Below are 26,348 nucleotides of genomic sequence, written 5' to 3' on the forward strand. Positions count from 1 at the left end.
AACCGACACTGGGCGATCCACAACCACACAGCAACAAGAAGCCTCCTGGAATGAGCCTCCCTGAGATGATTTACTCAGGCTAAAATGACAGGAAAGAGGCATGACTCATCTTGAAATTAAAGTATTATAAATACCTTGTCAGGGACAACCTTTACATTCTTAAGTACATTTCTCTCTTAAAACTTTAACAACAAGAAACTGGTTACATTATTAAATAAAACACCTACTCATTTTCCACGTCTCTCTGCTCTCCTGTGCCAAATTTTAACATAAATGGGCAGAATTAAATGTAGCCTATAGCTTACCTAACATAATTATATGTTGTGTTTTACACAGTTTCAAAACGGATACATTAAAATAATCCAGTCTTGGCTCCCACCCACTGAAGTCAATAAAGGTTATTAAGGCCAACCGCCATATAAACGCACCACGATGCCAGCACAAGGAACTGTCAGGACAGGAAATGGGATTCAAAACATTCAAAATGATCAGGATCTACTTTCTCTTCGAAGAGGAAAAGCAATGAAAAACGCATGAAGAAATTTCTCTCCAGCATATAAATCATCTGTATTCTTGAAAATGTTTACTCTGGAAACTATTCTAGAATATTTCCACTGGATTAGAGTAAATAGGTTTTTTTTTTTTTTTTTTTTTTTTTTTTTTTAAGGTCAAAAGGAAATGAATAAATGTCATCAATTTAGAGGATTTCACACCTAGCATTCTTTTCAGGGTCACTGTGAATTTGATAGTGTTAAAACATTTTTATAGGTAAAATAAATGTCAGTTTTGCAAAGAGCGATACCAGACCCTGAGAGACAAATGGCCTATCCATTGAATCTCTGGCTACAGCAAGACTTCCTCACCTCACAGGAGATTTCAGCTTTTCATATTCCTCTTTACCCAGAAAGCAAAGCTTATACAGTTTCTTTCAAATGGTAACTCTCTCTTATCCTGAAGAGTCTCTTCATAATACAATAATCTTGGGTGGGAGGTAGTAGGTTGGCTCAAAAATAAAATAAAATACAAATATTTGAATAGCGTGAGAGTGTTCTAACACTTCTTGCGTGGGGCACAAAGATGGGGGTAAAGGCTCGGCTGAATTCCTGGGTTGTAAGGAAGGGTTACGTAGCTTTGGGCTTAATGGCTCATAAATTCATGAGGTAATATTCAGGGAAAGTGATATTTTATCAGAATGTCATTCAAATGTAAGGTTTAACATTTACATCACAAGAGCATGCACAGAGTAAAACTATCCTACGGGAGAGAAATGGCATGAATAAATAGTGCGATAAAAGTGGTGCTTGCTGGGGCAAGGAATGGGAAGTAGAGGCTGGGGGAGTTTTAGAGACAGCTGACTAAACTTTTTGAAATATGTGACTGGTTATGACATGTGAAGCAATTACCATTAATGGAAGAAAAGCTATTTCAAAGCTCATTTTCCATTCTTCTATATCCTTCCTGAGACTACACCTCCCAACCACAAAGCGAAAAAGAGAATACAAAGACAGAAAGAAATTACAACATAAGTCTCTTCCCTGGTACAAGGGCCGTCAAAGGTTGCTTTACTCATAAGCAAAGGGGGAAAAGTAAAGCACACATTGCCTGAGGTTTTTTATTTTATTTTCTCACCAAAAGAGATCGATGTTATGTTGCAGAACAGACAAAATGCATTGATTAAAGAAATTTTTCCACAACACACACATGGATTTTACAATTCAAAAAGAGCATAAAGATAACAAAGAATTATTTGTCTAAAATGATAATAATTTTAAGTAGTATATTCCCTGGAAGCAAAGTGAGTACATTCAGAAATGCCGTTTAGATTAAGTCTAATTCTATAGAATCCAAATGTGCACCAAACACTGCACTTTTTATGTTAAATTGCTGTTGAATTTGTTAACCCACAACTGATTTCCTGTGTTATGGAATCTTGGAGATTACAGCTAACTTGAAGCAACAGGGATAATTCTTGACAGTTAATGGTACATTTGTATGCGTTTTCCTGAAAGGCCAGCATCTTGGGGGCCTCAAAATGGCAGCTCAACATTGCCCCCTACTGCTTGCAACAGGAAAGAAAAAAAAAAAAAGGAGGTGGGCTGACAGAGAGTAGGAATCTAACCAGCTAGGGCCAATTCCACCCCAGTACAACAAATACCAGATGGCAGTGCACTAAAAGAGCCACAGAGCCCTAGACCTTTCCAATGATTATTCTCTTCTGTCTCTTCCAATAGCAAAAATAAATTATTATGAATTTGTTAAAAGTCATTTTGAAAGGCTTGAAGCAGTGCTTAAATTTAATTTAGAAGGACTATCCCTTTTATCTTGGCCCAAACCTTCACTTTGCTGATAATGATCATCCTGAGGCTTGCAGAGAAGAGGCACCAGGCCATTGATTTCCTGCAGCACACTTAGGAATGCCACACCAACTGAAAGGAAACTAGCTCTGGAAAATCCCCAGGGTTGCTATTTCTTTTAGCATTTTTTACATGAGAGCTATAAAATAAATAGAAGATACTTCTTCTAACTAATATACCAGCACCACCAAATACACACACACACACATACATCCTATATATGTATATATATTTTTTACACACACATATATCTTTTAAATGAATTTATAGTGAACATCACTGGTATGATCAAAGATCAAAGATTTTACCTAACAAACAAAAATAATCTAAAAAATTATTTTGACAAAATCAGTGAGTTCCTCTCTTGTTTTCTTACTCTTAACATTTTCAAATTACAACTTCGAAATCAAGCTGATGTGTTAGAATTAAGGCTTAGCAGGTAAAGATATATTTTTTTATCTTTTATTCTTTTTACAATTTTTTTTTAGTTGTTGATAGACATAGTACCTTTATTTTATTTATTTATTTTTATGTGGTACAAAGGATCAAACTCAGGGTCCCATCCATGCTAGGCAAGCACTCTATAATTGAGCTACAACTCCAACCCTGGTAAAGATAATTTAAACTCATACGTAAATAGATGAAATCCGAATTATACAATGGGAGTTTTAAAAAGGAGATTCCCTGAAACTGAAGCTGCATACGTCCCATAAAGAGGGCACGTCCTTAGCCAGGCTTCATTTAGAAACAGAACTAACTACGGAAATGAAGGTAAGGAACTTTCATCACCTCCAACTCAGTATTGCACTGATTCAGGTCTTTGGAGAAATAATTTTTTGTGATATTATTAATATACTAAAAGAAGAATTATAACATTCCTTCCCCAGACGCAGATCCATAAAAAAGTCATGGTTTAAAGACTTGAAGAGATGTATAGAAGGCAGGGCCTTTTGGATTCTGACCCGATCTTTCAAACTGGGGCTTTCAGGGTTGCGACTTGATATTTTCATTATTATAAAATAGAGATTTGGGTAGAGTCTCTTAACTGTTCTTATCACGACACTAACAATAATCAAGAAGGTGGAGGAAATTCGGTGGGGATGGAGAGATTTATAGCATGGATCATGATGACAGTTTCATGGATATATTTATCTCCAAACTTATCAGGTTGTTTACATTGAATATGCACAGCTTTTTCAGGTCAATCCTACTTCAATAAAGCAGGAAGAAATTAAAATAGGGATTAGCAATGGCTATCCATTTCTGCAGATTAGTTTGTTATTTTCAGCACATTATAAATTTCGTGCAGTGGTACTCTGTCCAGAATTTAGCAGGCTTTTATCACTTTTCCACTACATTTCGAATTCAACTGTTTGGAGCAGAACAGTGAAGACAGTGAAGGGCAAAGACCTTAGAGCCAGCCTTCTTCAGTTCAAATCCCAGCCCACCCACCTATTAGCCATGGGGCCCTGGGAAAGTTATTTAAGCCCATTGGGCTTTAGTCTCCTCGTGCGTACAAGTGGAAGAAAATAATACCTACCTTATGTATGTGGTTGTCTTATAGGTTAAATAAGCTATAGAGAAACACGGAGGTAGTGTCTGATACTTAGCAAGTACCATCCAAGTGTCTGCTATTATTAGAGCTATTTAAATGAAGACTTAATTAAGGGGCTTCAACTTGCCTTCCAGCTGTTTCCTACCACGCCCTGTACTCCTTGCTCACTTCTTCATTTCTGATCTCCTTCCTACAGTTCCAGAAGTCTAATGCTCCTCCCCAGTGCCCTACCCCATTCCTCTCCTCCCCATCCAAGGTTCCCAAAAGTCACATCTGTAGTTTCCAAACAGTCCTAGCTCCAGTGGCCAGAATTTAACACTCCCTTGTCTGGGCTGTGGTTTAGTTTTATAAACTCTATTATAGAATCTCATTTTTGCTAATGTAATACCTAATGACATTCTATGTCTCTCTCCTGTTAAACACTTGGATCACAGTGGCTAGGAGCACCAGCTCTGTAGCCAGCCTGCCTGGGCTTCGATCTTGCTCTGCCACTTACCCAGGGACCTTGAGAGGCAATTCTCTGAGCCTCAGTTTTCACAGCTATAAGTTAAGGCTCATAACGGTTTCTACGCCACCTGACGTTGTGAGCATTTTTAAAGTTGGTCTGGGGAGAACCCTTAGAACAGTGCCTGATGTTAAAAACGCAGACGGACTTCAGATGCGAACTGTTGTCACTGCTTCCAAGCACATACCTGGCGCAGCGCCTTCGATGGAGAACATACTTCACCGAGCTAAGGTTGTATGAACAAAATCCTGGCTGTCCCATTATCTCACCAAGAATAATCTAACTCAATGACTTGGAATGATTAGATAGGCACTCGCCTATGCAAATTAGAGAGCTCGGGATATGCACGGAATTCAAGGCCACGCGGTCCAGACCACGCCACTTACCACGTTCTCCATCTTCTTCCACTGCCCTTCCAGGTTCGCCATGGGTTCGCACCACCAGTCGGTGCACTTTTTGTATCGACTGCCTTGAAACCAAAACTGTCTCAGCCACTCAAACTCGACCTGTGGACCAGAAAGAGAAGTGGCAGTTACAATGTCCTTATGATGGACAAACAAGGACAGTGACTTCCTCTGGTCACTTAAAAGCCATATGGTGAGAAAATGTGAGAAAAGCTCAGCCTAGCCATTCCCAATATAACCTGGTATCTCCAGAGTGTTTCTCCAAAGCCAAGAAGAGAGCAGTCTTAAAGCTGAAGTCCCCTCAGGACCACAGCTCAGCTCAGGCCAGAGAGGGCTTTTCAATCACATCTGTTAGTTAGATACTGAGGATACTTGGTATTTAACAAATACTAATATTAATTTATCTGTTAGTATTTATCTAATACTAATAAATTTATTAGTCACATACTTACAATGAGGAAACCATAAGTCAATCAACAACAAATACTGAGATGCTAAAGTATAAGCAATCTGTACTGTGAACAGGAAAGACATAATCAAAATGAAATGTTCTTGCTAAAACATGTTTATTAAAGACACAGGCACATCTTAGCGGTGTCAATTGTAAGTTTCTTAGATTTAAATAGAGAGCTTTCCTATGGGCTAGTAGAAATTGGTGGTAATCTCAGCCCATATAACCAAACAGTACAAAATTAACTATCTAGGGGGCTGGGGCTGTAGCTCAGTGGTAGAGCACTTTCCTAGCACATGTGAGGCCCTTGGTTCAATCCTCTACACCACATTAAAAAAATAAATAAATAAAAATAAAAAGCATTGTATCTACCTACAACTAAAAAAAAATTTTTTTTTAATTAACTACAGAGGGATATGTTAAACCTAGAAAGCCATTCAAATTGTCAGTTGTCAACTCAATAAGGGCTAATGGGCAACAGGTAAAGAATGTCAAAGATACCAAAAATTTATGTCCCCTCCGATGAACCTACTACAGTGAACTTTATTGTTGGCCACCTTCGCATTCTTCCTTCTAATCCAGCAGGACCTTGCTATCCTTTGGTAATCCACCACCATCCCTTCCCCAGTCTCAGTCCATGTGATCTAGGTAGAGCTCTGGCACCAACACTAGGGGTAGAACCGGCAACCCAAGTCTAAGCCAATTAGTTCACCCCAGTTCTCTAGTCACAGAATTGGATTTGGGAAGAATAATTACGTGTCCAATCAGAACTATCAGAAGATATAGGAAGAAGACTCTATAGTCATCCTGCCTTCAAAAGAAATGGGTGGGTTTGAGTCAGCACAGTAGGAGATGGCTACAAGATGAAAAGAGAAAAACCAGGTCCTGGTAACATCAACTGACCCTTGATCAAGCCATTCCTAAAGATGTAAGCCAATTCAGGTTCACTATTCTTTCCCTTACAACTGAAATAATCCAACATATATAGGTGAGAGGCTGGGTAACACTTTGGAAGCTCAAGAATCATTTCTGGTCCATTCTCCAAGTCTCCTAGCACCTACCTTCATCTTGAAAATCAAATTGTACCATCAAAGTACAAAACCATGTAATCTAAAATATTTCTACCTCTGCTCTCTAAAGAAATGTGCAGCAATCACAGTTTTGTGCAGGATTGTCTGGTTTTGCTACGGTGATTGTGTTCCATGTACAGGTGCCCAGCCATTACAATTGTCGCCTGTTACCACAAAGAATTTTTTTTTGTTTATTTATCCACATTGAACTTGCATGAGGCAAACAAAAGCAACTTGTGAAGGTTGAACAATGGCAAAAATGGCTCAAATGAGTAACCAGAGAACACCAAGGCATATGAAAAGGTTTTAGTTTACATTAACTAAATGTTTGTTTGATATGTAGGACTGATTTCAGTTAAAGCTGTTTAAACAAAACAAAAAAGGACTGTATTCAATATTAAGACAACAGTTGCTACACCTAATGTGTGGCATTGAAAGACAGTGGTTAACAGAGTGAACTTGAGTGCTTTGAAAGGAGAAAGAACATAAACATAGTTCAACTTCAGTGAAGATACAAGTTTAACAACATTTATTACAAGGAGAAAAATGAGCTCTTTTTAAAGAGTTTCACATGAAATTTGTTCACACTATCAGAAAGGCCTGTCAGCAACATACCAAGCCCCTGTGTAGGGAGAGCTGCCGAGGGCTTCCAGCCTTTGGGCTGGTTATTTCCACTGAAGAGGACAGACCTTGGCAACCACAGTATCCCAGGAAATCAAACATATTGTCACATGTAATTAGTTGATGAATTAAAACTTGGAAGCAAGGAGAAGGGCCTATCAGGCCTCTCCGCCACTAGACAAGAGAGTGAAGAAAAAGGCCTGCCCCTTCATCTTCCTCTCGTTTACCCAGCTGTTTTCTGAGGCAGATACTGTCATGGTTAAGAACAAGGAAGGGCTCTAGAGTCAGTTCCCGGCTGGGCTCCACTACAGACTACCTGTGCCATCTGCAAAGTAGGGATAATTACATAAACAACCGCACAGGTCTGTGGTGAGGACTAAATGGGTTCATAATGAACATGTCAGGATCTTGCTAGATGCAAAGAACACAAACTAAACAAGGCCCAAGCCCTAGAACTTATCGTCGGCAAGTATCGCACAAGCTGATGAAATTTTCTGAGCGGGAGAAGTTTCAACATTGATGTCAACTCTGATTCACCCCTTCCCACTAAGGCCGATGACAGAATTCAACACTGAGGACCTACTCCCAATGGAGTTTTATTCACGATTTGAAGGACTGAGACACGATCTTTGTGGACAGTGAATCCATGGCATGCGTTTTATTCAAGTCCACAACCTGACTTTTTCACTTCAATGTTGTGGGTAAAAAAATATTACAGGATTTTAATTGAATGCCACTCTCACCAGATCCCCCACTGCCAAGAGAAGTTATTGCTTTTTTTTTTTTTTTTTTTCTTAAAATCATATAAAGAAGCAAAAAATATTTCCAGTTGATTCGGAGTTTGAGTTTAAAAAAAAAATGGTGGGGAGTGGGGACTGGGACTGCCTCGCATGCTAAGGCCCTGCGTTTGAGCCCAGTGTCCCCCTAAACTCTGGGATGGAAAGGAAAGCGGTAGGGTGGACTTCACACAAAAGCAGAGGGTCAGGGGTCAGGACTGAGAATACAGTGGAAACCTTATCATTTTAGACTAAGAAAAAAAAATCAAAGCTAACCATATTGACTGACTCGTGAACGTTTCTAACCATGAAGGGGCAGGGTCTTCAGCCCTCCTCCAGAGTGCAGTCCCCCCAAGGAGCTGAGCTAACAGAGCGGAAATAAGAGACAAGTTGTCAGAGGGCCAACAAACATGGACTGGAGGCCGAGAAACACCCGTGGGTGATGCGGCTCCTGCAGACGAGAACAGGAGGAGACGGCTTCTCAGGTTCGGTCTTCTTTATGCTCATAAACCAAACTCCCTCGTTTCTGACACACAGTCAGTGAAGAGTCCCTATTATCTACTCTTTTGAGCAATTAAAATACGAAGGAAATCAAAGCTTACAGGCGTCAGAAAGAAGACTGACGGTCAAGAGGCCATGCAGAATCTTGAAGGGCTTCTACATCTCCAGAGAAAAATGAAAACATGTTCCCCGTAGATGAAGGCTCAGAGCTGTGACCCCAGCATAGCCCACTTACCTGTACCTGCCTTCTCCGTGAACAGTCAAGAAAGAGATCAACCAAGAAAAGCTTTCCCCAGAAATACCCACAGAAAGAAACAGGATCCATCACCTGCCTGAATCTCTGCCACCAGACACTTGGGGAATAAAGTCAGACTCTAAAATCATAGTTTCCGGATGCCAGCTGCAACCCATACAGTCGTAAATAATCTCTAGCGCGCCTACAGGTGAGCAAATACCACCACCTTTCTTCTACCACACTTGTTTAGACCGTTGACTGTCGTTCTCTCATGAGATATGTGAACATGACCCTTAGGGCCGATGTCTCACTGTAACAAGTGAAATAAGTTATTTCACTGAGAAAGAAACTAGGCCAAGGAGAGATGCTAAGGCGCCATCTACAAAGAGTACCCTATAAAGACCCTGGCACAACGGCTGTAAGGAAGACGCAGGTCTGACCAGAAGAAAACAAGAACCAAACAAGGCCACCAAGCAGGATATTCTCCCAGGAGAAATCTACTAGAAAGGATTGATTCCACATTTTACTGTTTTTAAGAACGAGAACAGACAATTTAATAACACTGAGGAAGATCATGCTTATAAATGAACATGGATCTTTCCCAAGCATCTTAAAGTAGAAAAAAAATATCTAAAACGTACTCAGTTCCTGGACCTACACTTCCCAAATTGCTTAGTTAGAAACCATCCTAGACAAGGAAAACAAGCTGCTCTTAAAGCCAGACAGCCTGAAAGCACACAGCATTTAAAATCATGGGCTTCTTACCCTATTATTAGTCCAGCAAAGGTTCGTGGCTTTGAAGAAAGAGAAAAGCAAATAAGAAGAAACTGGGTAACTATTATGGACATTTGTGCTTTCATTTCACATCAGAACATAGTACAGAGTAAGCATGCAAGTGCTCAATCCCAGGCCAATCTGTATAGCAAAAGAACAGTATCTGCCAAAGTACCCTGACATGTGGGATCTATTCTTTAGGAAGGAGATGACCTTGAAGAATGAAAGATGGAGGGCAGGGGTAGTACAGACTGGCACACATGATGCTTAGATTCAAGGTCTCTTTCCATTTAATCCCAGGCTAGTCCCAAGGGACTAAGGTTCCTGATACATCTGTGCCCACCTCCCTAACATATACAATGTCAAAAACAGCCAGTCACTTTCTGAAGCAGATGGATTCAGATTAGTCTATATTCTACTGTGAGATAAACAGTGTGATTTTACAGATTTTCCTTGTCCACTGATGATAACAAAACATCACAGAGATGAGAAAGGAGAGCAAAACAAAATAGCCTACATGCCTGTTAAAGACAGCACCCAATCTGCTAATCTGACTCCTAAAATTGTGAGGTCTTTGGAGACCAGATTAGAATTTTTACACTGGAAATTTTTACAATGGAAAAAGACAAGACTTGACTTCCAGATATAATTCAGTGAGGCCATCAGTCCCATAAATGTGCATCTTTTCTGCAATTCTAGCTATCAGCAATGTCTCCAGCCAGGACTGATGGTAGGGAAAGTAGGACACTTATTAGGCACAATGAAGAAAAGAAAGTGAGCTTCCCATTGCAAGTGGTTACTATTTCCCTCGAAGGCAGAATTTCTTCGACTTTGGTTCTGGAAATTTTGACAGTGTTTCACAAAATTTTTAGGATATTAAAAAGATAAATGTCAGCGTGGGCACAGACACTGTTTATCCTCTGTTCCAAACCCTCCAATGACTCCTCACTTTCCTCCAGTATAAAGGAAAGTCCCTGACCTTTTAGGGTCGTCCAAGGACCTTTACAATCTGCTGTTCCTCAGTCGCTTGATACTATCTCTGTGACCTCATCTCCTACTGGAAGCCACTCCCTCCACTCGAACTATCCAACTACTCCATGAACACAGTTTTTTTTTTTTTAAGGCATAATTTACCCATAAGAAAATTCACTCATTTAGAGTGTAGAATTAAATAATTTTTTCTTAATTTATGAAATCATGTAACTGTTGCCACTGATCTCCTTTCTTAACTGAAGAAAGGAGACCTTAGGTTCAGAGCCTTCTCTAGGCAAAGGTACCTACTAGAATATAATAATATCACTCTTTTTTCAATGGATTTTTTGGTTTTTGCTACTTTTTTGACTAGTTATGCTGGATTTCCACTTAAAGCAGCAATAAACATTTTCCGTTAACATACTTTTTGTAAAAAGTTAGTTGGCTTACACATCAATGTTTATAGCTGCTCAATTCACAATAGCTAGATTGTGGAACCAACCCAGATGCCCTTCAATTGATGAATGGATAAAAAAGCTGTGGTATATATACACGGAAGAATACTATTCAGCCATAAAAAAGAATAAAATTATGACATTCACCAGTAAATGGATGGAGTTGGAGAATACCATGTTATGTGAAATAAGCCAATACCAAAAAAACAAAGCTGAATGTTTTCTCTGATAAGTGGATGGTGATATATAACTTGGGGGGTGAGCAGGGGGTAAGAGAAGAATGGAGGAACTTTGGATTGTGTAGAGGGAAATGGGGTGGGAGGGGGTGTGGGAAGGACAGATAGTGGACTGAGACAGACAGTATTACCCTATGTAATGTATGATTACACAAATGGTGTGAATCTATATTGTGTACAATCATGGAAATGAAAAGTTGTACCCCATCTGTGTACAATGAATCAAAATGCAGTCTGTAAAAATAAATAAATAAATAAACATTGGGAGAACAATGCAAAAAAAATTAGTTGGCTTAAAGAAAACTACTAAATAGTTAACAATATATATAAGCCAAAGATAAAGCAAAAGTTACAAAAACATGAACAAGAATAGTAAATTGATAAAACATTAACTCATGCAATCAAGACCTGAGGGTCTGATGGGCTAATTTCATAAATGCATCTAATTTCATAAATGAAAGGCAAGGCATGGTCACTTGCTCCTAGAGCTACTGCACTCCTTGATGGGCAGGGTCTCTTGTACTTCTGCATGTGTGTAAGCAAGTCACTGACTGCCCTGCGTTTCAGACGCTCATTGCTAGAATGCTGGTATGGTGAACGGCCTTGGAAGAGAAGGACAGCTTCTCCCTTGAGAACAGGGGGCAGGTCTGCTCACAGGCTTGGCAAGTGAGACACTATCTTCATCCGGAGCTAAGAGCAAGCCTGCTTACTACCCACCAGAAGAAAGGCAGGTTCCCTTAGTGGGACCTTACTCTCTTACAATGCAGCTCCTCCCAGTATACATATTATCCGGCCCACTATGCATCATGCTATGGAAATAAGAGGCTTAGAGAACGCTGTAGTCTAAATGCTGCTGTCCCCCCTGGAATTCTGACATTGAAATCCTAACCCCCAAGGTGATGGTATTAAGAGGTGGCCCTTGGGGAGGTGAAAACTCAGGGGGGCTGAGTTCTCATGAATGCATATAGGGCCCCTACAAAACATGATCAAGGGAACTTGTTTGTCCCTTGTACCATATAAAGACACAGTGAGATGGGACCATCCTCAGACACCAAAACTGCCAGTACCTTGATCTGGGACTCCCCAGCCCCCACACTGTGGGGATAAATGACTGTGGCTTAGAAGCGACCCCGTCTATTGGATTTTGCCCAAAGACAAAGAACTAGCACGAAAAGGACTGCCACTGTTGTAATAACCTGTACATTCACCTCTGACTCCAGAGTCTGCTGTCTTATAACAGCATGAAATCGTGGCAGATTAACTTGTTAGTTTGCAAGTTAGTTTGCATCTCAGACTCCTAAAAGTGCTCACCTCATTGTGAATTTCTTCCCCTTGTTTCAAAACTGCAGGTTCAAAGGATTTCAAAGAGACATCACCATTGTCCATGTCTTCACGGATATTCTGCAAAGCCACCTGGCAGCGCTGTAAAATATAATCCAAGGTTCCCGTCGAGCACTGCCAAGACAGAACAAGCAATGAAGATTTATGAGAGAAGTTCACGTTTACCATGGCACTCTTCCTAGAACTGTTCGTATCTGTCTCTTTTCTGTGCATTCATCTGTCATCCCCATAATCCTTCACTCAAGAGTTAATACAGTGACCTGCTCACAGGGTCCCATGCTGCCAGCATGGCCTTGCCCAGGCCACTCAGTTTACAGGTTTTCTTTTATTACGTGGGTCTCCTCTCTCTAACCAAGCAGTAAGTACCCTGAGACTAAGAACTTCTGTATACACATATTTTTTCTACATGTACCATAGCATCTAGAAGTGAGTCCTAAATGTGGGATAAAAGCAATAATTATTGAACAAATAACTACTTAATCAAGAAGTCAACGACATTGATTTTATCTCAAGTGTCATGAATCTAACAATGGGAAAGAAAGGTAGCCAGACTGTAAAACTGATTCAAAAACATGAAATAGAATAGTTATGGCAGGAAAAAAATTGAACTTATAAATACAAGGCAAAGGACTTTATTTCCCTTTCTACCAAAACCATATACTAAGCAGTTGAGGTCCTTAGCAGAACAGATTCAAATAAAGGAGAATACGTGGTTCATATCCTCAAAGCACATTCAAAGGCAGAACTTAGTACTTGGGTATCAGCAAGGATACAGACAATGAGTTCATCCCTGAGTCTAATGGAACAAAACAGAGGTCAAACGGACAAACTCCTTTGAAGGATCATATGTCAGAAAAGAAGAGGATGCAGATGGAGCATGCATCCATTTGTTTCAATAATGAAAGGATTTCCTACAATGACAGAAAGCAAGCTATATATATCTGTTAGACACAATGAGGGAAATGTATCCCCCAAATATTTTTATTTTTGTATTTATAATTTAAACTGAACCCTTGGAAATAACCTTGAAGGCTAATCTTCTGGTATAAATATTCTCTGCACAGTTACTGCCATTTTAAATAATATGACATGGACAAGCCTGGGAAAAAGTTTCAGAGCCAAAAAAACAGAAGCTTGACTAATATGTATTTTAATATGATGACCCCAGAGTGCTGAGAGCACCAAGGGCAGGCAGTTCCAATTTGCTACAAAGAAAAAACAAAGAATAGAGGTGAATTACCACTCACTCTTATCCCACGGCGACTTCTACCTTCACTTGCCCGAGTATACGGTGACCTACATAAGGGGTTATGAACTGCATGGCCATTTATCATAGCCAAAGATTGGAAATGATCTAAATTTTCCATCAAAAGGGAACCAGTGAAATGAACTATAATATAAACTTATTTGCAACCCCCCCAATAAAAAAGGAGGGGGGAGGAAATTTCTTCCCCCTGGGTACAAAGAGTTTTACTTGGTATAAAGAACTTATGATCAGACCTGGAGAGGTTACTGGGTTTTCATTCTTTTTTTTTTTTTTTTGCCACAACTTTACAGAAATATAATTCATATATATGATTGTGAAATACAACTCACATATATAAAATTTTATATATTCACATATATAAAATACAACTATTTGAAGCATACGATTCAATTTTAAAACATGTTCACAGAGTAGTGTGACCATCACTACAATTAATTTTGTTCTTTCTCTTTCCACATATTTTATTAGTGCATTATAGTTGTATATAATGATGGGATTTATTGCTTTATATTTACAGATGCATATAGTATACCATTATAATTTAGCCAATATCACTTCCCAGCACTCCCTCCCTCCCATTCCCTAGTCCCTTTCCTCTACTGATCTCCTTTGAATGTTACGATTAGTTTTAGAATAATTTTATTACATCAAAATGAAACCCTATGCTGTTTAGTAGTCACTCTCTTCTATTTCTACCAAACTTTCCAGCCCTAGGCAACTAGGTCCATATATATTCCTATACAGGACATTTCAAATAAGCAAAATCATATAATATTGTGATCTTTACGTCTGGCTTCTTATATTTGGCATGTTTCCGTGGTTCATCCATGTTGCTGTGAGTATCAGTATTTTATTCCTTTGTATTGCTAAATAATACCTGATTGTATGGATGGGCCACATTTGTTTATCCATTCATTAAGGGGTGAAACTCTGGGCTGTGTCCACTTTTTGGCTATTATGAACCAAGCTACCATGAACATTCATGGACAAGTTTTCATTTCTCTTGGATATCAATCTAGGCATGGAATTTCTGGGCCTTAGGGTAAACTTTGTATTTAACCTTCCAGTAGTGCATGAGGTTCCTCTTGATTGTTAATATATTTTTTGCCACAGTCATCCTACAGGGGGTGAAGGGATATCTCATCATGGTTTCTATTCACATTTCTCCAATGACTAATGATGCGCATTTTTCACATGCTTATTTGGCCATTTGTATACCTTAGGACATGCCTATCTAGATAGTTCACCATTTTAAACAGTATTCTCCTTTTTAATTGCTGAGTTTTAAGAATTCTTTATATATGCTAACTATAAGTACCTTACAAGATATATGGTCTTCAAATATTTTCTCTTTTTCTATGGGTAGTCTTTTCACTTTCTTGATGTACTCTGAAGCACAAAAATTTTAAACTTTCATACAATTCAATTTTTCTATTTTTTTCCTGGGCTATTTATGCTTTTGGTGTCCTACGTAAAAAGCCTTACCTACATCAAGATAAGAATTACATGTTAATGAGTAAATCATTACTCATACAGGAGGTTTTTGAAACACAACAAAAAGAACAGAATGCTGGACAGGGTGGGCTGCCATTTGTGTGTGTGTGTGTGTGTGTGTGGGTGTGCGTGTGTGCGCGCGCGCGTGCATGTTTTATTAATTAAAACACAAAAAAGACAACAAACATCTGATAACATTGGTTGTTTTGGGGAAGGGGAGCTAGTTGACTTGATGAAAAGAGACTTTAACTGCCATAACTTTAGGTAACTTTTGAATTTTGACCCATTTGAGTACCTACTCAAAAAATAATTACATATAAAATTTAAATTTAAAAAGAGACATTCTGTGTTGAATCCCAAGCATATTCTGACTCAAATAGAAAAAAACTAAAGTCAAATTAAGGTCAAGAGTCAAAAGAAATAATCTACTCATATACAACCAGAACAGATTTCTTCTCTGACGAACAAAACTGAATTTCAGAATACCATTCCTGTAGACGATCTACTTTCATGAAAACAGAAGAGAGACCAGCAGGGAAGAGAAAGGGGATTGAGAAGAGGAGGAAAAGAAGAGGTACGGGGGAGTGAACCTGACCGAATTATGTTATGTGCACGTGTAACCATGCCACAATGAAACCCCTATTCTGTATGATTATTATATGCCAGTAAAAATAAAAGAAAGAAAACAGGCAGTTCAAAAACATTAAAAAAAAAGTTGAATAACTCTGAGGAATACATCAAATGAATAGCTATCTTTGTATAACATTTGATTTATGGATTCAGTTATTATGCATAGTTGTATTAAATACATTATTAATGGATTATATAAATAATAGATTAATTTAGGAAAAGAAGACAATCTGTTTTCTACATATTGTGAATACACAGAAAACAGCAAATGATTTTGTTTGGCACAGATAAGACATAATGTAAATATGTAAGGAGAGGACATTTGTAGACTCAGGGAGGGTAATAAAGGTGTGTGAATTTTTCCCCTCTTCTAATGAGGAAAACAAAAGTGTAACTTCAACACTGGGGGGGGGGATCCCTTTTCCTTTTTCTAATATTAGAAACAATAATTTAAATAAAATAAACATTTTTAAATAAGATAAAATCATTCCCACCACCTTAGCCCTTTTGTTATTGTGGTTCTTTGTCCATAAATGGCTGAAATCAATGTAGACATACTAATGTGCACCTTATTTCTCACTGTTTAACACAGGTATTCAAAATTCCCATTTGCAATGTTATTAATTAAGGTGAATTTCAACAATTTAATTAACTAAGGATCTGTCCATTTTCACTAGTTCTGGTCATGCTGGATAAACCTCTTTAGAGATCTAATTCTACTTAAATATTTCCTATGTTTGATTCCCAAAAATAGTGTTATGAGATCAAAGATATGAATATTTTGTTTTGTTCCATGCTAATCTTCTCTGTATCATTCTGATTTCATGTTACTGAAGTAAGCTCAAGACATGAATATTCTTATGATGTCCAACACATATTCCCATATAGCTTCACAAAAAGTAAACCAATCAGAAAAGCTACCAGAATATGAACATATCCATTTCACTTGTAATTTTACCAGCACCAAATACTAGTATTTTTTACTTTTGATAGTAATATTTAGGTAGAAATAAGAACCTAAAACAGTGATTTAAAAAAAAATACTTTTAGTTTTAAGGTGAGTTTTAAAGCCTGTTTATAAAGGATCGTCTGTAATAGAGGTGAGCACAATTTCTCCGCTCCTTTGGTATTAAGAGATTGAACCCATGGGCATTCCACAACATTCCCAGTCCTTTTTAATTTTTTGTTTTGGACAGGATCTCACTAATTTGCCCAGGCTGGTCTTGAATTTGCAATTCTCCTGCATCAGCCTCCCAAACTGCTGGGACGATGGAGTGAGTGCCACTGTGCTTGGCCATACTTTTTCTTAAAAGACTAAACAATAAACATTTAGGCTGGTAGGCCACAAAGTCTGTATTGTAGCTACTCAGCTCTGCCATTGTATAATATGAAACAATATGTAACAATATGTAAATAATATTCATGAACAATATGTAAACAAATGAATGTGGCTGTATCCAATAAAACTTTATTTACTAAAGTAGCCCTCTGGCCCACAGGCTGGTTTTCTGACTGCTAATACAGAAACCAAGATATTCATATAATTCACATTACACATGTCTGATTAGTAAAATATCATCTAGCTTGAACTAAAAGGCAGGGAATATAAAAATCATAGGATTTAGATTTAGGGTGATGTTTTTCTCCCAACAGAATCACTATATACTTTCCCCTCTTTATTTAATTAGTACTAAAATTTGGTCTAAAATTAGAAGATACAAACATAGCCATGATTAATCTGAAAAAGCTAAGTCTCAGGATATTTTGAAAGTAACTAATGATAGTATGAAATTGGTCCATGGGAACAAAGGCATCAAGGCTGGGGTCGGGGTACTTTCCAAACTATGCCAAAGGGCTCTTTGCAGGAGCGTCTCTGTGTGTGTATTTATGGCAGAGGGTCGGGAGTGAAAAGCTTCTTGTTCTCTCCCAAGTTTACTTCCACATTTCCATTTGTCTGCTGGACCTTTCCACTTGGCAGATCCAACTCAGCCTGTTCAAAACTCAACCAATTATTCCCCACATGTCTAGGCACCCCCTGTCCCTGGGTGTCACTGCAGTAGTCCATTCTTATTTCCCTCTAGCCATTTCAGACAGTCAGTTGCCAAGTCTCACACTAGGTCTCCTCCTTTATTCATGGGCATTTCTCTTTTTCACTGCTGCCACTACCACAGTTCAGACCCTGACAGGTTTTAAGAGATGTCCCCATCATTTTCATCTTCCTAAAGTTATTACAGATATATCAATAAAAAGTAATCAATAGGCTGCAACTGCCAGCCAACATAAACTGAAACACCTAATCTGCTCTCCAAGACCTTTCTCAATCTGGTCAGGGGCCGGAGTCAGCCTTCTCTGCCCCTCCCTTTGGAACCCTGGGATCCACTCTAACCATAGCCACTCAGTATTTCCCCCATCCCATCCTAAGAGTCTCACCTTGGTCCTAGCTGATCCCATTAACTATCCTAAAATCTCCTACATCCCTTCATCCCTACATGTTCAATGCCTTCTGCCCAACTTTGTCACCCTTGTTCCATAGTTCCCTGAAAAGTCAAGCCATAAAGCCAAGCACAGGCAACAAGCTTAGGTGGGAGGTCAGCTTCTAATCCTTTTATGATTATTCCCCTGCTCTCTGGATAGAGTGACTACTAAGGATTTTCCTCATCACTTAACTTTCCATTCTGAACAAGTCTGATCATCTAACCAGCAGCCATTGCCAAGGGATGGCAGAATTAAGCAATAAAGTCTGGGCTATGAATATATCTGGGGAACTCAGAAATTCCTTGGCACCACTATAAGTTTCTCCTAAATTTATATTTGTTTAACCAAATAGTTAAGGGAAATGTAAATTCTCAACCATCTGAACCCAGTCACCACTATCACATGCACAAGCACATAAATTCACTCCATTTACTCTGGTCCATCTCCTCCCCTTGACCTTGAAAGATACTACCAACTAAGAAAATCTTGAACTAGCAACACCTGCCAATGGCATTTGCCTTCTCCAAGAAACATAACCCCAAGAAGCAAAACATACTTATCCCATGCTGTGAAAACACTTTAAGCCTGCATCCAATATATCCCAAAGCTAAAAAGGCAAGTAAACAGAGACTAAAGTCAAGTTAGATGGAAACAATTTTTCTATCAAATATTCTTCCAAAGCTCTGTGATAAATTGCTCACTCAACCACTTCTGTCACATCCAATTAAGTGTGAATCACATTTTTATTTACACTTACCTCTGCCACTCGGTGGGTGGAACTAAACCGAGGTTGTGAACCAGCCAAAACACAGTGTTGGTGGGTGGCATTGAGATCATCTGCGGGAAAAATACCAAAAATTCTTTTTAAAACATGTTTACTAGTTAGTATACACTTTCTACTATTTAACTGAACACAAAGTAAATTGTGAGTACATCATTTAAGGAATAACAGTAACCAAGGAATGAATATTTAGCCTTGTATTCTTAAACTGTTCCTTATAACTAGGACGACGCATATATAGCATATATACATATGATCATACATACATGTGTGATACCTGTACATATATTATATATTCATAATCCAAAACAGGATACTTCAAGAACGGAAAGAGATGTTAACAAGTATAAAACAGGACTCTCCTCTGCAAACATGACAAATGGTCACCCTACTTACATGTGGTCTTACGAGGCTCACCCATGACAAAGGTTACTATTTATGGACAAAGCTGCTTTCTCCGTCATATGACAGATCTAGGTTTAGCCATATCTTCAGAATAAGCCAGAATAATTAATTATTTTCTATTATTTGGAAGTGAACATATGAAATCTGCCTCTTTCTCTCTATAATCAAAGTATCAATTTTGCCTTAATAATTTTCCAGGCAACAAACCAACCAACTCAGCATGTTGCCATGTTTGGTTCTCAGAATAGAATTCAAGCCTATGTATTCATGACTCAAGAATGGAATAGGTGGTAAATTCATCAGCTGAAGAATACTCCTTAAAACCACAATCAGTGGGAGAAAAATCAATGGCCAAGTTGTTGCATATTCTGGGAACTAAGGCAAAGCATCTGGCAAAATCTGTAACATCTCTCCTTAGGGCATTACTTCCTCTATTACAAAGAAGAGAGTTGAATAGTATGTTCTCCAACAACATATGACCTCTGAAGTCCTCAACACAGGCCTCTTAGCAAGATAACAACAAAGATAAGACTTGGAAACCAGGCCCCACACATGTCAGCAAAGTCTATTCATATGACCTCTAAAATTGAGAGGAAAAGCAGAATAACAACCAAAGGACTTTCATTCCATTTACATATTGTAGAGTAACAGGGACAGTGCTTACAAACTCTGCCTTAAATAACTACAAAAGAAAGCAAAAATATGAATCAAATGTTTCTGCCTCTAGAAAACAGGACAAGACATGATCCCAGGGAGAAAAGAAACAGAACAGGTCAGACCTACGACTGCTCTGACTTACTGCATGGATAGTTTCAAAGCCAGAGTAGGGAAGTTCAGGAAGTCAGCTGAAAGGTCAGAGATCAGAGTTTAAGAAGACCGAAGCAGCAAATTTGTTAAGGGAGAACACTAGAATAGAAGAACATGCACAGAGAGAGAGAGAAAGCAGAGATCTGCAGGAGGGTTTCCTGGTCTTTAGAAGGATCCAACTCACTCACAGGAAAATTTCAGCGGTGTTTAAAAGAATTCAACAAAATCAGGTGCCCAACAAATACAACGTGCTAGCAACCACTGAAAGCAAGAGAGGTGAAGAGGGAAACAGGAGGTTGTGGGGAACTAAACTGATTAAATTATGTTAAGTGCATGTTATAGGTTATGTTACAAAGAATCCCACTGTTAAGTATGATTATACGTAATGCACCAATAACAAATTTTTTTAGATTATAAAAAAATCATTCTCAGCATTCTCAACCTTCTCAAACCTTGCTGGTTATATTAAAATAGACGAAGGGCAAATTTCTCAATCCCCACCTGAAACCACTATTTGCCAAAATACAGCTGGCACCCTGTTACTGACCAGTAAAAGTTTAAATTTAGTGGATTCAATCCACTTACAAAAAGAAATAGAGGGACTGGGGTTGTGGGTCAGTGGTAGAGCACTTGCCTAGCATGTGTGAGACACTGGGTTTGATTCTCGGCACAGCATATAAATAAATAAAAATAAAGGTTCATCAACAAATAAAAAAAAATTTAAAAAAGAAATAGAGATTTTCACTAAGATGGCATCAATTGCACAATAAGTTATCTTATGCCACTAGAAAATAAGAACAACATATACTGAAAAAAAGGAAAAGAGTAAAGGAAAAAAAGACAAACACACAAGTTCATAAGATATAAACATATCTTCTGCATATAAATATGTTTTCATATATATACATGTATATAATGAAGCTCCTGAAGATTAAATGTATAGTATCTGAAATAAAAATCCTGCTGAATGAGTTTAAGAGAAATTTAGACACTGCATAAGAAAAGATCAGTGAACTAGAACACACAAAATCACCAACTATCCAAAATTAAGAAACAGAGAGAGTACCAAAATCTAAAAGAACTTTAGATTTTGATCTAAAAGAACTTTAGATCTAAAAGACCTATAGAACAATATGAAGCATTCAGCGTAAATTAAAATGTAAAATGAGTCCTGAAGGAGAGAAAATGACTAAAAATATTTGTTTTGAAAAAGTGATATCCAAAAAAAATTCCAAATCTGATGAAAACACAAGAATCAAGAGGCTCAGAAAACTTGAAGCAAAATTTAAAGAAGACCAAACTAATGTATATCATAACCAAACTCTGATCGGTGATAAAGAAAAATGTTAAACAAACGATAAAAAAAGGTACATATTATATCTAGAGGGGAAAAGACTAGAATGATTACAGACTTACTATCTGTGGACTTAAAACACAGAAGACAATCTGATGACACATTTAAAGTACTCAAAGAAAACAAATGTCAATCTAGAATTGTATCCCAAGTGAAAATACCTGTCCAAAATGAAAGTGAAATAAAAACTTCAGAAAAAAGCTGAAGTAATTTATTTTCAGTACACTAGTATTATAAAAACTATTTAAAAAAATAATTATTTCTTCAGGCAAAATAAAAGGAACATCTGTATCCGTCCAAAGAATAAAAAGTATCATAAATAAAAAATAGCATTAAAGATAAATTATTGCTTAAAACCCAAATAACAACAATGTATTGTGAGGATAAAACATAAACTAGAAGTAAAATACATGTAAATTGCACAAAGGAGAGAAGAAATGAAAGTCTGCTATTTTAAGATTGTTAAACTACAGTTTACTAACATTTGAAGGTACATTGTGGTAAGTTAAAGATATATAGTGTAAACCTAAGAGTAGTAGTTCTCAAACAATTTTGTCACTACCACCTCCCCCGTAGTCCCCAAAGGAACTTTGGCAACGTATAGAGAAATATTTCTGTAATAACAACTGAGAAGACTAGGGCTGCTACTGGCATCTTGTGAGTAAAGGCCAAGAATCAAACATGCTACAACTCATAGGACTGCCTGATGAGAACAGTTCTACATCTTATTAAAGAAACAGAATTTGTAGTTAAAAAATCTTCCCACAAAGAAAATTTCAGAGCAAGATGACTTCACTATTGAATTTTAACAAGCACTTAAGAAAAAATAATACCAGATCTACCCTAATTCTTCCAGAAAACAGCAGGAGAATCTCACAAACCATTTTATACAAGAAGTATCTTAGTCACTCAAAATTATTCATAAATCCAAATGTAAGAGGCCAAATCAAAAAACTTCTAGAACAAGAGAAAATCTGTGATTACATACAACATGATCAACATGATTCTGTTTCTAAGACAGTCTTAAAAAAAAAAAAAAATGTCACAATGGTAGAACACAGATCAGTAGGTGAGTTAGGTGTCAGGAAAGGCCAGGAGAGGGAACTGATGGCAAAGGGACATGGGAACTTTCTGGGCACGTTAGGTATTTTCTATATTATGACTGATTTATTTACATTAATCTGGACGTATTTAAAGACAAATCATATCACAAAACAACTAATCATATTGTATTAGGGGTTTTTGGTGATGGTGATGTTTTTGTTTTTTGGTTTTTGGTACCAGGGATTGAACTCAGGGGCACTCTACGACTGAGCCACATCCCCAGCCCTAGTTTGTATTTTATTTAGAGGCAGGGTCTCACTGAGTTGCTTAGCCTCGCCGTTGCTAAAGCTCATTTTGAACTTGTGATCCTCCTGTCTCAGTCTCCCAAGGCACTGGGATTACAGGGGTGCACAACCATGCCTGGCTTAGATAGTTCAAATTGGCAGATATCACTACATGTGAATCATTTACATTAAACTTCAATAAAGCAAATTTAAATATTACCAGGACTTCCCTGCTTCTGATCTGACATATATGGAACTTGAAAGATATCACTCCAGCCTGACAAGTAAGAAAACAAACTGAAAAATCAACAACTCTTCTAAAATTCATTAGAGAAGTGAGATCATAAGACAAACTGCTGCCCCAAAATATGGCAGAAGACAGGCCAGAAATAGAAAATCACAACTTCACAGAGTAAAAACCAATAAGCAGAAATATCTGTGGGAACCAGTACCAGAGTAGGGAAACCTACACTATAATCACTGAATTGCTAAGATTCAATGAGGACAAATTGAGAGTTAAAAAAAAATCCAGTGGACCCAGAGACAGGAGGCCCTATGCATTTGTGAGTTTTATCTCCAGAAGTTCTAAGTTCCCACAGTGAATCTGAGAAAAATCTCTTCTTGTTTCCATACCAGGAGAGGAAATTAACCATGCTGAAATATACCAGAACATTCTGCTCTTCTTCATAAGTCCTGCAGTCAAGAGAACCTGTTTTACCAGAACCTAACTTATTAGGGTTTATCAGATTCCAACTGATCTGGGGGAGGAAAATTGCCTAATCCAGCCAACTCTAGTTTTCCATGTGGGAAGATGGAAATACCCAACTTCAGCTCCAACTAGCTTTCTACATGGAGGAAGGAAAATATATAACCTGATCTTCCACTTGGAATCCTGTCCCAATTAAAAACGGGAAGAAAAATGAGAATCATTTGTAAAATTTCACAGTTCAGAAGTACAGAATCACTAAAAGACCAAGAAATAATCATAATAGCACATACTGTTTCCCTTCCCCACATACCACACCATGACATTACTACAGGCCTATTTACTACAATTCCATTTTATCCAGTATATCATGTCTGCCCATCAAGAAAAATTTATAAGGCATTCTGAAAGGCAAAAAGCACAGCTTGAATAAACTGAGCAAAAATAAGAACCAGAGTCAGCTATGACAGGAATGTTAGAATTATCAGATCATGAATTTTTAAAACTATGATTAATATGCTAAGGGATCTAAAGGACAAAGTAGACAACATGCAAGAACAGATGGATAATGTAAGCAAGGGGATGGAAATTCCAAGAATCAAAAAGAAATGCTAGAGATCAAAAACATTGTAACAGAAATGAAGAATGCCTTTGATGGGCTCATTAGCAAATAGGACATGGCAGAGGAAAGATCTCTGAGCTAGAGGATATGTTAATAGAAACTTCCAAAACTGAAAATCAAAAACAGACTGAAAATTTAAAAAATAATGGAACAGAATATCCAAGAACAATGGGGCAATTACAAAAAGTGTAATGTATGTACAGTGGGAATACCAGAAGGAAAATACAGGAAGGAATAGAAGAAAATAGAAAACAATAATTGTAACACTTTCCACAAATTAACATTAGATGCCAAACCACAGATCCAGAAGCTCAGAAAACTCCAAGCAAACACCAGTAATGGTAACAACAATAATAATAATGCCATGTACCTAAGGCATTATTCAAACTGAAGAAAATCAAAGATAAAATCTTGACAAAACCAGAGAGGAAAATAATTTATCCAACAGAGAACAAAGATAAAAATTACATCTGATTTCTCTTCAGAAACCATGCACAACACACAAGAAGAGTGGAAAGTGAGCTGGGTGCAGCAAGGCACACCTGGAGCCCCAGCTACTAAGGAGACTGAGGCAGAAGAACTGCTTAAAAGCACAGGAGTTGGAGACCAGCCTAGGCAACATAGCAAGACCCTGCCTCAAACAGAACAAAGACAAAATCAAAAGAAAAAAAGCAGCATAAAGTGAAATACTTAGTGGTGATTAAAAACAAAAAGAAGCAACCTAGAATTATGTATCCTGTAAAATTATCCTTCAAAACTGAAGAAGAAATAAAGACCCCAGACAAACGCAAATTGAGGAAACCATTGCCAGTAGACTTACTACCAAAAAATGTTAAAAAAAGTCTGTAAGAAGGAAAATGATACAGGTCAGAAATGGAGGTCTACATAAGGAAAGAGCATTAGAGAAGAAAGATGTAAAAGTAAAATAAAAACTGTCTTTTTTATCATTAATTGCTCTACTGGATAAAAATTTGTTAACAATGAAAGTTATATCTATTCAATTATATATGCATACATACATGCCTATGAACGTTTATGTATAAGTTAATAAATGATAGCCACAATGCAAATGATCAAAGAAAGGAATTAGGAATACTTTGTTATTTTAATGTATTTGCACAATCTGTGATGTGGCATAGTGTTATTTGAAATAATATTTGGATTAGTTATAAGCAAATATTTCAAACTATAGGGCACTATTTTAAAAATATAAAAAAGAAGTATTATTAATATGGTAAGAAAGGAAAGAAAATAGAATTATGTAATATAAAATTCTCAAAACCGGGGGAAGGGAAAAAATAACCGAATGAATCAAATAACATTACCCTATGTAAATTTATGATTACACAAATGGTATGCCTTTACGCCATGTACAAACAGAGAAACAACATGTATCCCATTTGTTTACAATAAAAAAAAGATAATAAAAAAAAAGAAAAAAGAAATAAAATTCTCAAAACCACAATTGGCAGAAAAAGTGGAATACAAAAAGAAAATGAAGAACAAGGACAATGAACGGAAAATAGTAACAAATACAGCAGATAAGTACCAATAATACTTCAAACATCAAGGGTCTAAACAGGACTATAGCCAATGTGCATAGAGTACTTGCTCTGGATCAGGTCCTGTTCTTTCAGAGGAAGCATCTACATCAAATACAATTACTCATTTGCATGAATGAGGTATTATGGTTTAGTAAGGTGAGGTTACCCGCCCCAGATCACACTGGTAATAAATGGTTTAGGGATGGTCCTATCTCTGCTAAAAGGCTTTAGAGGAAAAATTAAACATTCTGGTTCCAGTTCTAGCTCCTTTCTAACTGCATGATTTGCACAATTCACATGACCTTCTTGAACTTTAGTTTCCTCATTGGTAAAATTACAAACTCAATAGTTCCTAATCTGTAGTCAACAATATTTGAGGTAGAGAAGGGGCAAGAAATGGACTTGGACCCTCCTTTGCAAGTGATTCATATACAATTATATACTAAATACAAACTATGTTTTTCTTATTTATGTGCTTCTATTTTAGAGGTATGTGGATTTGCCTCTGGAATATTAAAATAAACTTTAATATTATTTCTGAATTCATAAAAAATATTATCAGAGTGAATCAAAAAGCAAGGTCCAACTATATGCTGTCTATAAGCAACCCAACTTAATAAAAACACATATAAATTAAAAGTAAAGAGATGAAGAAAGAGACACCATTCTAAGACTAATCAGAAGG

General features: G+C 37.4%; 1 protein-coding gene across 4 annotated transcripts in view; it reads right to left on the minus strand.

Annotated features, from left to right (window-relative positions):
- Fto (FTO alpha-ketoglutarate dependent dioxygenase) overlaps positions 1-26,348 on the minus strand; it is a 379,184-nt gene that overhangs the window by 191,210 nt on the left and 161,626 nt on the right. For all 4 annotated transcript variants that reach the window (XM_047528062.1, XM_047528060.1, XM_047528058.1 and 1 more), the window contains exons 5-7: positions 18,874-18,953; positions 12,221-12,364; positions 4,801-4,920 (exon numbers count right to left, since the gene is read on the minus strand). In XM_047528062.1, coding sequence (XP_047384018.1) covers positions 4,801-4,920; positions 12,221-12,364; positions 18,874-18,953 — 344 coding nt within the window. The remainder of the gene's footprint in view (positions 1-4,800; positions 4,921-12,220; positions 12,365-18,873; positions 18,954-26,348) is intronic.

Source organism: Sciurus carolinensis, chromosome 16, assembly GCF_902686445.1.
Source record: "Sciurus carolinensis chromosome 16, mSciCar1.2, whole genome shotgun sequence".
NCBI lineage: Eukaryota > Metazoa > Chordata > Mammalia > Rodentia > Sciuridae > Sciurus > Sciurus carolinensis.